This window comes from Pleurodeles waltl, chromosome 7 (genome assembly GCF_031143425.1).
Source record: "Pleurodeles waltl isolate 20211129_DDA chromosome 7, aPleWal1.hap1.20221129, whole genome shotgun sequence".
Classification (NCBI taxonomy): Eukaryota; Metazoa; Chordata; class Amphibia; order Caudata; family Salamandridae; genus Pleurodeles; species Pleurodeles waltl.
The window spans coordinates 1,516,033,783-1,516,045,725 of NC_090446.1; the positions used below are offsets into that span (position 1 = coordinate 1,516,033,783).

Below are 11,943 nucleotides of genomic sequence, written 5' to 3' on the forward strand. Positions count from 1 at the left end.
TGCAGCTAGCAAGGCTTGTTTGCGGTCTTTTGCCAAAGAAACAACTCTGCATCCTCCAGCACTCCGTGGGACATCTTCTGCACAAAGGAGAAGTTCCTAGCACCTTTCGTTGATGCAGAATCTTCAGCTTCTTCCATCCGGAGGTAGCCATTTTGCACCTTTATCCAGGGTTTAGTGGGCTCCAGCCCTCCCCCGGACACTTTCACGATGCTTGGACTTGGTCCCCTTCCTTTGCAGGTCCGCAGGTCCAGGAATCCGTCTTCAGTGCTTTGCAGTCTGTTGTGGTCTTTGCAAAATCCTCTGTCACGAGTTTGGTGAGCTTCTGGGGAAATAGTAGTACTTTACTCCTACTTTCCAGGTTCTTGGAGTGGGGTATCTTGGACACCCTTAGTGTTTTCTTACACTCCCAGCGACCCTCTACACACTACACTAGCCTAAGAGTCCATTCGTGGTTCACATTCCACTTTCTTAGTATATAGTTTGTGTTGCCCTTAGGCCTATTGCATCCTATTGTATTCTACAGTGTTTGCACTACTTTCTGACTGTTTTACTTACCTGATTTTGGTTTGTGTGTATATTTTGTGTATTTTACTTACCTCCCAAGGGAGCATATCCGCTGAGATATGTTTGGCACATTGTCACTAAAGTAAAGCACCTTTATTTTTAGTAACTCTTGAGTATTGTCTTTCTTATGATATAGTACCTGTATGATATAAGTGGTATAGTAGGAGCTTTGCATGTCTCCTAGTTCAGCCTAAGCTGCTCTGCTATTGCTACCTCTGTCAGCCTAAGCTGCTAGAACACTACTAATCTACTAATAAAGGATAACTGGACCTGGCACAAGGTGTAACTACCATCAGGTACCCACTATAAGCCAGGCCAGCCTCTTACAGAAACTGCACACACAGGCCTTGCAATGGCAGGCCTGAGACCTGGTTAAGGGGCTCCTTATGTGTGTAGCACAATCAGTGCTGCAGGCCCACTAGTAGCATTTAATTTACAGTTGCTGGGCAGATGTATTGCACTTTACTAGGGACTTACAAGTAAATTAAATATGCCAATTGGGTATGAGCCAATGTTACCATGTTTATAGGAAGAGAGCACATGCACTTTAGCACTTATTAGCAATGGTAAAGTGCCCAGAGACCTAAAGCCAGCAAAAATGAGGGCAGAAAAGGAAGAGGAGGAAAGCAAAAAGTTTTGGGATGGCCCTTCAGAGAGACCATTTCACACATAACGTCACCTGAGTTCAGCATGTAGCTCCACCACCTACACGTGTATCTAACTACGCACTGGGAATGGGTCTGGATGCTGATGGGGAACAGTTCTCTGGACAGGCTATTTTCACACAGTGATGGATGTGTGCATCTGATTCCTCCCCAGCATTACTGCATTTGATGATGAAAGCTGAAGTACACAGGAGTCAACAATGACTGAAATGAATAACTCCTCAGTGACTGCTTTAGACCAAAAGCCACAGCCTGGTGCTCGTGATGAAAGCCCTGTACAAACTACTTCTGTCCCTTCCAGCGACACTGACCTCTGGGTAGATTTAATTAATTTATTTGATGTTTTTATATGTTGTGTACAAAGGTTAAGATCATCATAGAGTGTCACACTTCAAGGCCTCACTGACTGCACCCCCATCAACTAACAGAGACCCCTGTTGGTTGGAAAGCAGAGAAGATGAAACTCCTGGAGTCACATAGAGGACAGAGTGGGATACAGTCATGTGAGATAGCAGCTAGGGAATAATAGTGAAGTAGAGCGAGAGGAAGATGTTCAGAAGTAACAATGGCAGGCAGAAATATTAGTAGACTATAAAAATACAGAACAGAGCATAGGGCCTCAGAGTTGGGTAGAGGTGAAGCACCTTGTCTGCTAAACTCCAAGTTACCCACTCAATGTAGGCAAGCAAACCATTTCTCAGCTGGTGGAATCTTACACCGACGGCCTCATGAAAATCAGTTTGCGTTCCTCACACTATAGTCCCTATTGTACTTTTTTCCTATTCGGGACCCCCCAGTTAAACCATGCGATTCCTGAACAAGAAAATACAGAAATGACTCCCCCACTTGTAAGAAAAGAATCACAGCATATCAGGGACATTTGTTTTTTGGTTTACAAAAGCAGACTGCCACTTTGTGAGTTTGTGTTTGCAAAACAAAACACTTTGCCCTGCAGGTGCATTGAACATTGTGCCTGCACAGCAAAGCTGCAGCGCCACAGTGGGGCTTGTTTCCCTGAATGTCCAGAGATCTCTGCAAGGCAGGCAAAGATCTCCAGTTGTGGAGGACTGTAATCCACCAGGACAGCAGAATGCTTGCTTGCTGGAATAAAGTGCATCCCTCCATGTGTCCACAGTCTCACACTTCACTTTCCAAACCTCATCTCTAACACCGACTGGGGCCAGTGGAACAAAATACCTTTTTAGTGTCCTCTGTTTTCCTTCCCGGACAACCTACAAATGCTGACAATATACTCTGTGTACCAAACGCCAAGATGCCATGTAATAGGCAACCTGTGCGGTGCATAAAAACTTGGTAATGTAATGTATCCAAACTCGACCCTGCCCCTGTGCAGTGCTCCGTTGGTAGTTTGCACTTCAAGAATACCAACACATGCATGCTTTCATACATATATACTCATTAACACTGTGGAAATGTTAACAGTGTCACAATGCTCGTGAAACAATATGGCCATTGGAGGCAGTGTGTGGCATGCAGCTGAACCATGTGTTAGATGTGCTTGCTAAATAAAAGCAGATAAAGTATTGCCAAAGCTTCTTCAGCTCGAACAAAAACTCTGCATTTTATGGTATGTGTGGTTCCCTAAGACCCTCAACCCTTCGCCCACCCACAGCCAGCTCTGGGTAGCTACCTTTAACAAGCCTGCCTCTGATTCAGGCCTACTTCCCAAGACTACGTCTGAAAGACTTTCACAGCATGTTCAGTGCTGTATTTTCTGTATGATTATTATGTGGGTGAGTGTAAGATAACAAGATGTCCACAGAATCCCAACTTTCTGAACCAATTCAGTGTTTAAATTCAGAGCAATAACACAGTCACCGTATATATTATATAGATACTACCAAATGTGTAGAGGGTACGAGGTGCATGGTAGGTGGAAGGAACCGAGGGGGTCGAGGGAGGGGTCAAATAGAGGTATGGGGTATTCATAAGCATACCTATGGTTGTATCTGGTATCTAGTTTATCTGTGCTCTTGCGCAGAGGTTCAGTGGGAAACTCCAAATATGTTCTCTTAGGAGCATCTGTGTGCCATCGTTTAATAGCTGCCCTATCCTGTCATTAAGCTGCCACACATCACTGTCCGCCTCCGTTTCATGCTTATGTTGCCCCGCACTGATCTCTGTGAAGTCTTAGAAGCCCCACCACCTCAATCAAGCTGTAGGGTTGTAGCACACCTCAGTATCTTGTCTGCCATTCCTTCTCCTTGATTGGCCGTTAGTTTGTACTTTCTCTTGCGCTTTCTCCTTTGACTAGTTTTCTAGTAAACATCCCTCCCCAACTGAGCAATTAAAAGTGAAAGATTGCTCACCCTACCTCAGTTCAACTCACCATAGTGAGTAAGCAAGCATCATTTTCAAGGCTCATGTGCTTTTGACAGCCATCTCTGAGGTTTCTAAATGAACTGGCCAGATTTCTAAGCATGCCCTATGTATACATATACCCATAGAGTCACAGTGAATCAGTTCTTTCTTGTTATTTCTGTTGTTATTCTCCTTATATTGTGGCTGTCTTGACAATATGATTCATCTTTGCTTTCTCAGAATATGTAAGTAACTCGTTGTGTTTTAATGCTCTTTTTCCAGAGAAAATGGAAGACTTTGCGGATAAAGAATCCATCCCTCAAAATTCTGGGGAAAATGAGGAGCACCAAACACCACACCCCACTGAAGACTCTGTCGAGGGCAGAACGGAGAACAAAACAGATATTCCTCCTTTCACATCCTGTCTTCAGCTTAATACAGACGTAGCAGCAAGAGTTTACTCCTATCCATGTCCTTCAGCCCAGATGCCAGAAGGAGAAATGGCTGTTACAGCTCAGTGTTTACCTGGAGTAACCTTATTGCTCAATGGATTATTACATACACAGAATATAGGAGAGGAGGTTACTCGGAGTCATGAGCAGTCCCCATCTCAGGGGGTCTTTCCATGGTCTCCAAGTGTGAAGCAGCGTGGTCAGGAAGAGTTGGTGGCTGAAGAGGACACACAAGGAACAACAAAAAATGTCTTCTCAGGTGACCCTAATTTTAACCACTCCACCCAACTGGACATCCACTCATGGGAGAGATTGGGAGAGAGAGCCCACCAGTGTCACGTCTGTGGCAAGCACTTCAAGACCCCATCTACACTACGCATTCACCAGCGTATTCACACTGGAGAGCGTCCATATGGTTGTAATGTGTGTGGCCAGAGCTTCCGGCATCAGTCCTCGCTGGTGAGCCACCAAAGGATACACACCGGACATAAACCGTACCAGTGTAATGAATGTGGTAAATGCTTTGGGCGACGTTCCTTGCTCACAGTGCACTATAGGACTCACACCGGTGAAAGACCATACAAGTGCACAGAATGTAAGAGCAGTTTCAGCTGTCGCTCATCTCTCAACCACCACCTCCAAAGCCACAAACTAGGCAAGTGTTTTATATGCGGGGATTGTGGCAGAAGCTTCCGGCACCAGACCTCTCTGGTGAGCCACCAGAGGAAACACACTGGGATAGGGCTGCATCAGTGTCAGGACTGTGGTAAAGACTTCACCAGGCTCTCACAGCTTGCTTCACATCAGAGGAAGCATAGTGGAGTCAGATGTTTACAAAGTGAAGGTGACCTTGGGAGCCATGTCGTTGACAAAAACAATAAGCGCTTTGAGTGCAGTGACTGTGGAAAAAGCTTTGGTATGAAAACCACACTTAGAGTTCACCAACGGATCCATACCGGTGAACGTCCCTTCCGTTGTGACCTATGTGGACAGGACTTTCGGCACCAGTCCTCTCTCGTAAGTCACCAAAGGATTCATACTGGCCAGAAGCCGTACCAGTGTAATGAGTGTGGCAAGTGCTTTGGTCGGCGAGCTCTGCTCACTGTGCACCAGAGGACTCACAGTGGAGAGCGGCCCTACAAATGTACAGAGTGTAAGAGCAGCTTCAGCTGTCGCTCATCCCTCACCCAGCACCTCCAGGGTCACAAACAAGGCAAGTCATTCATCTGTGGGGAATGTGGGAAAAGCTTTGGCAAGCACTCTACCCTCCTCATTCACCAACGGACACACACTGGAGAGCAACCCTATCGCTGTGATGTTTGTGGGAGATGCTTCCGTCACCAGTCGTCACTGGTGGGCCATCGCAAAACCCACAGTAGACAATTTTATCAGTGTAATGAGTGCGGTAGGGGTTTCACCCAAGAGTTGCAGCTTCAGGCCCATCAGAAAACACACATTGCAGAGAAGCATTTAAAAAAGGAAACGGAGCGTGAGATTATAACCAGTGATGCTTCTATCCCACCTGCGGAATTCCAGATAGACATCTCTGGTAAACACTTTCGGTGCAATGAATGTGGAAAAACGTTTGGCATGAAAACCACTCTTCGTGTTCACCAGCGTATACACACTGGAGAGCGGCCATTTGCTTGTGAATTGTGTGGTAACAGTTTCCGGCATCAGTCCTCACTAGTCAGCCATCGACGGATTCACACTGGACAGAAACCATACCAGTGCAGCGAGTGTGGCAAATGTTTCGGCCGGCGTTCCCTCCTCACTGTCCATATGAGAACTCATACTGGGGAGCGACCCTACAAATGCACAGAGTGTAAGAGCAGTTTCAGCTGTCGATCATCACTCAACCACCACATAAAGAGCCACAGACTGGGCAAGTGCTTCATATGCAATGACTGTGGCAAAAGCTTTGGTAGACACTCCAGCCTTCTTGTCCATCAGCGGGCGCATACAGCTGAACAGCTTTTCCGGTGTGATATATGTAAAAAAGGCTTTAGGAAGCACTCAGTACTAGCGAGTCATCAAAAGTCACACGTAGAGCAGGTGTTGCATCATTGTGAGGAATGCGGCCAAGATTTTGTTAGAAAGTCACAGTTCCGCACGCATCAGAAGACACATAGTGTACAGGAAAAGTTGAAAATTGAATCTGATTCTGAGGGTATTCTCAGCAACTCATCCTTACCACAGAAAAAAGAGATTCACAACAAAAGCTTTAAATGTAATGAATGTGGTAAAACCTTTGGCATGAAAACAACTCTTCGGGTGCATCAGCGAATTCACACTGGAGAGCGTCCATTTGCTTGTGATTTGTGTGATAAAAACTTCAGGCACCAGTCCTCTCTGGTGAGCCACCGACAGATACACACTGGGCAAAAGCCGTATCAGTGTAACGAGTGCAGCAAGTGCTTCGGCCGCCGCTCCCTTCTCACTGTGCACCTGAGGACCCACACGGGGGAGCGGCCTTACAAGTGTACAGAGTGCAAAAGCAGCTTCAGCTGTCGCTCCTCGCTTAATCACCATCTCAAGAGTCACAAGTTAGGCAAGTGTTTTGTGTGCGGTGATTGTGGCAGGAGTTTCCGAAATGAGACCTCTCTGGCCAGCCATAAAAGGATTCACACCAGGCTAGGGCTACATCAGTGCAAGGTGTGTGGTAAAGACTTTACCAGACTTTCACAGTTGACTTTACATCAGCGGAAACACGCTGGAGAGAGGTGTTTGAAAAAAGAAACTAACTTTGAAAATGGGATGTGCCACCAGCCACCTACCCCCCGGCCATATTATGGCCTTATTAAAGACCAATCCTATGGCCCTCAGACTGTCTATAGCCTAATCAGTGACAAGTCCCCCCATCATAAATCTGTTCTTGGCATCATGAGCGACACTGCCCATCCACAGAATGTGCAAACTCTCATCAGCGACCAGTCCCTACTCTCCCAGGCAGCACAGAGCATCCTCAGTGACCAGTCCCCGAGTCCAGAAGCTGTACACATCTTCAATCAGAAGTCTACAGTCACACAGGCTGTGTGTAGTGTCATCCCTGACTCCTCTTCCCTGCTATCTCCTGTCCATGTCAATGACCAATCCTGTGACTCGCAGGCTGTCCGGAGCATCAATAACCAATACCCGCAGCAGCAGTCTGTACATAGTGCAAGCGAACAGTCACCCCTCCCACAGGCTGCCTACAGTATCCACCGTGACCAGCCTCCTTTGACCAAGGTTGTACGTACAATCATCTGTGATCAGTCCACGCTGCCTCAGGTTGTACATAGTATACAAAGTGACCAATTCTGTTACCCTGAGGCTGTTCATAGTGTTGTAAGCGACAAGTCCACCCTCCCTCCGGTCACACAGATAAACAATCCCAGTAAGACTTTTCAGTGTAACGAATGTGGGAAAACCTTTGGAATGAAAACAACCCTTCGGATTCACCAGCGAATCCACACTGGGGAGCGTCCCTACCATTGCGACCTGTGTGGGCAGAGCTTCCGTCACCAGTCCTCCCTGGTAAGCCACCAACGGATCCACACAGGACAGAAGCCGTTCCAGTGCAACGAGTGTGGAAGGTGCTTTAATAGGCGTTCCCTACTCACAGTGCACCAGAGAACACACACTGGGGAGAGGCCTTACAAATGCACAGATTGTAAAAGCAGTTTCAGCTGCAGATCTTCTCTCAACCACCACCTCAAGAGCCACCGGCTAGGCAAGTGCTTTATATGCAACGAATGTGGCAAAAGCTTTAGTAGGCACTCCACACTACTCATCCATCAGCGTATGCACACCATAGGACCATTGTTCCATTGTGACACATGTGGAAAAACTTTTCGGAACCAGGCCTCCGTGGTAAGCCATCAGAGAACTCATATACAGAATGAGTTGCACCAGTTTAAGAAATGCGGTAAAGGCTTCTCCACAGAGTCACACCTTGCTCTCCATCAGAAGGCACATAGCACAGAACAACCAGTTCCACAGACAATAACAACAGAGAAAACGCTAAAAATAGAAGCAGACTCTGAAGCTATCCTCCCAGACCCAGCCTTCTTCCATAAGCAAGCCCCAGTTCCCAACTCTGGAAAAGGCTTTAAATGTAGTGAATGTGGAAAAAGCTTTGGTATGAAAACCACTCTTCGAATACATCAGAGGATACACTCTGGAGAACGCCCATTTCAGTGTGATCTTTGTGGACAAAAGTTCCGGCACCAGTCATCACTTGTTAGCCACAGAAGGATCCACACGGGACAGAAGCCGTACCAGTGCAGCGAGTGTGGACGGTGCTTCAGTCGACGTGCACTCCTCAATTCTCACCAGAAAACCCACACTAGGGAAACGAGACCCCATATCATGGATAGCAAGGCTGACTCCATGACCACAGCCGGCCTTCCAGTAGTCCATGAAACTGCGGATAGCTTAAAGCACAGTGAGACTGCGAGAGCTTTCGGCAGCAACCCCACCATTTCCCTCCACCAGCAGAAGCACTCCGAAGAGAAGCCATTCTGGTGCAGCATCTGCTTGAAGCGTTACCGCAATAAGTTTTCATTATCACAGCACTTGCACTCTCATTCATTTCGGGACAAGAGGAACCTTTGTAGTGAGCGTGGGATTGACTTCAGCCATCTCGGCAGTCTTCTGGAGCATCAGAGGACACACAGCGAGGATAGACCATTGGTGTGGGATGGAAACAAGACCCTCTTTGCTCCACAGCCTCCTTGCTTTGAGTCCCAACCAATTACTGAGGAAAAGCCCAACCTTCGTGAGGTCTACAGCAAAACGTTGGAAGCAGCCTCCCTGCATGTCATCTCAGACGAAGCAAACTTAGAAACATCAACATTACCAGCAAAATTTGATGAGAAGCCACAACTTAACTTGCCTGTAAAAGTTGCAGTAGAGGAACAGCTATACCCGTGTGCTGTGATTGATAAAACCAGTGCTACACCATGCCATTTTCCTGCTCTTCAGCAGCTTCAATTGGACATAAAGCCTTATCCTTCTAACGTCTCTGACCACATTTCTTCTGGCCAATCTCGTGTTGTGGCTGCACCGCAGATTCCGGAGGAAAAGGTGTGTGCAAGCAACACTTTCAATCAGACTCATAATAAGGATTCTACTAAAGGCACTTCTGCACCAGTTCAGAAAGAGGAACATGCAGTCCCAGACATTGACGCTAATAAAGTCAACATCAGTCCTCCAAATTATATTGCTCAGAATCCACCTCCGTTAACTGACCCCCAGCACGTCCCTAAGATTGAGAAGTCGGACAAATGGAAGTCATGCAGTACAAATAGTGGCTCGCTGCCCCTCGTTGCTAGTCCTAGGCTGTCTCCTAAGGAGGACAAGCTATGTATGGATGAGGCTGCTAATGGAGCTTGTCACGTGCCAACACATCTCCACCTCCCTTGGCAGGCCCTGGAGGAGTATAAGGAGGGAGAGGAGGGGCGACCTTTCAAGTGCAAGCAATGCCAAAAGTGCTTTCACAAGCAGTCCACCCTACGTGTCCACCTCCGGATCCACACTGGGGAGCGTCCCTACCCGTGTGGCAAGTGTGAGAAGAGTTTCCGACACAAGCAGTCTCTCACTCACCATCTGCGCAGTCACACTGGTGAGAGGCCATATCAGTGCAACCAGTGCAGGAAATGTTTTACCAGACTAACTACCTTACTAGAACACAGGAGGACTCACTGCAGAACTGGGCTGCATGAAGACTATGCCAGGGGGAACAAGGACGTTGTCTACCCATTTTTAGATACCTTGGGCACCCAAGCCGTGGAGGGTTGGGCCATCCATAACCTCCTTTACAGTGGAGACATTTTAGCCGGCTATCCAGTTTTGCCCCCTACCAGGGGTTTGCCCATTTGCTGGGCACCAAACCTGTCTATCAATCAGAGTTATAATGAACTGTCAAATCGTGATGGACACCCAGAATCAAATGCCTTGTAAAATGACTGTTACAGCTTTTATAGAGAAGGCAATAAATACCTAGAGTGGAACTGAAGAGGAACTGGGCCATGGCTTTGCCCCTAATAACACAGGGTTAGGGGGGTTAAAACTGCCACAGTCCATGCTGTTCCATTGCAGTACAGGGCTAAGGGGTCTGACGCTTCTAGGGTCAGATACTCCATACCTGTTGAGGTTTTGGGGATGGAGGGAGGCTTTCTCAAGCCAGTACACAGGGGGATATACACAGTCTGTGGTGAAAATATTTCAGTAAATGTGTGATGTTTTCAGTATGGTACAGGCGGACTGCTGAGTGAACAGACTTTCTGGGGGATCAGTTTAGTAATGGCAGCTTTATGAAGTGTGTCACCCTCTTATCTCGGATGTTTTCAGAAGCATCTTTGAGTGCTGTGGGAAAACAGGTGCCTCCTTGTAGGTTAAAGTGGAATCCACATTGTCTCCAGAAAAGCTGTGCAGATGCTATGGGTTATGTTGACTCCCAGTAGAGCAGAGGAGCCGCTTTTTACTCTAGAAATCCTGCTCTGTGAACTTTGCCATTGCCTTGTCCATTGCATGGACCTGTGATGTCTGCATGACAGGTGTCTGTACGTATGTGGATAGAGCTGTTGTTGTTGCATTTCAGAGCTTTTAGAGAGCTAGGGTTGTGTTTCCTTTTTGTTGCACTGAGCTATGGCTGTACCCTTGTCCCTTGGATGAGCCTGTTGTGAATGACTGGTGCAAGAGCTCTGTAGTAGTGCCTTCTTCTGATGGATGGGGCTTTAAGCTCTGAACATCATTTAGAAGCTGTGTGTTCAGTGTGTTTGTGCCGTGGATGACCTATTGTCTCTGAGTGTTTAGCATAAGAGGAGTGGGTGGTATGTGGTCTCTGAATATTGTGTGAGAACTAATATTGTGTCCTGTGGAAGGAACAGTGGTTTCTGAATATGATGTGAGATGTGTGATTGCATCCTATGGATGGTGCAGTGCTCCCAGAATGTTACCACAGATTCCGTCTGTTGAACTGAAGTGTGATTTCCACATCCTGCGAAAGCTGCAAAGACTGGTATATTTGTCATTAATGACTGTCATGTGAGAGCAATGGTTGCATCCTGTGGATGTGCCTGAAATCTCTGAATGGCTTTTCTGTAGCTTGAGTTATCCCTGAATGGGTTGTGTATGCTGCAAGGAGCAGTCATAAAACAATGGTATTGTATAATTTAGACTGCAGAGAGTATTGTGAGGGTGTGTGTGGACCCTGGTTTAACTGCAGAAAGTTTTGCAAGATTGTGTATTTGTTGCTTAGATACATTCGTCTGGGCATGACAATGCTGCAGTGTGTGCTGCAAGACTGTGCCTCACTTTGGAAGCATTGTAACTGAACGTACTGTAATGAGTGCTTTACAGCTGTTTCTCCTCTTGATTGTATTTTTGAAGGTCGATTTCCCAGACCTCCTCTCCCTGTATCTTGTGGTCACTGAATGTCCTGTATTCAGTGCCGTAAAGCGTGTATCGCCCTCTGATAGACTTTGGACACAGTATATAGCTGCAATGCAGTACAGACAGAGGAAGGTGTCACAAAGCTGCCACATGGGCGCCCTTTGGAGATTTTCTTCTGTACACCTTTAGGAATGTGTACCTTTAAGGAATGTCTACAAGGACACATTTAGAATGGAAGCAGTCGAAGCAAGAACCAGATGAAGAATCTGGAACTGTTTGTGTTGCAGCATTTCCTTGCGTTGGAAATGTGCTGCACACTGTTCAATAAAGATCTCAAAAGCAAACACACTTCTCAATGTTACTTTGTATTAAGAAGCTGCAGTTCAGAATGTGAGTTGCCAGGGAGTCTGGTTGAATCATTGATTTTAGGCTTGTGTCATGCAAATAATTCCTTTATATGGGAGTGTTTCCATCTTTGACATGAGCAGGGCCAGACTGGCTAGTGGACCACTCTTGATTTCCCGGGGGATGGCAGGCTTGGAGGTTGGTTGAAGTGGCTTACA

At 46.8% G+C, this 11,943-nt stretch overlaps 1 protein-coding gene across 1 annotated transcript in view; it reads left to right on the forward strand.

Moving 5' to 3' along the window:
- Positions 1-11,724, forward strand: part of LOC138246617 (zinc finger protein 850-like) — a 43,792-nt gene extending 32,068 nt beyond the window's left edge. The window contains exon 4 of the mRNA XM_069201323.1: positions 3,834-11,724. Within this exon, the coding sequence (XP_069057424.1) occupies positions 3,834-9,946 (6,113 nt within the window). The 3' untranslated portion in view covers positions 9,947-11,724. The remainder of the gene's footprint in view (positions 1-3,833) is intronic.
- The last annotated feature ends 219 nt before the right edge of the window (positions 11,725-11,943 follow it).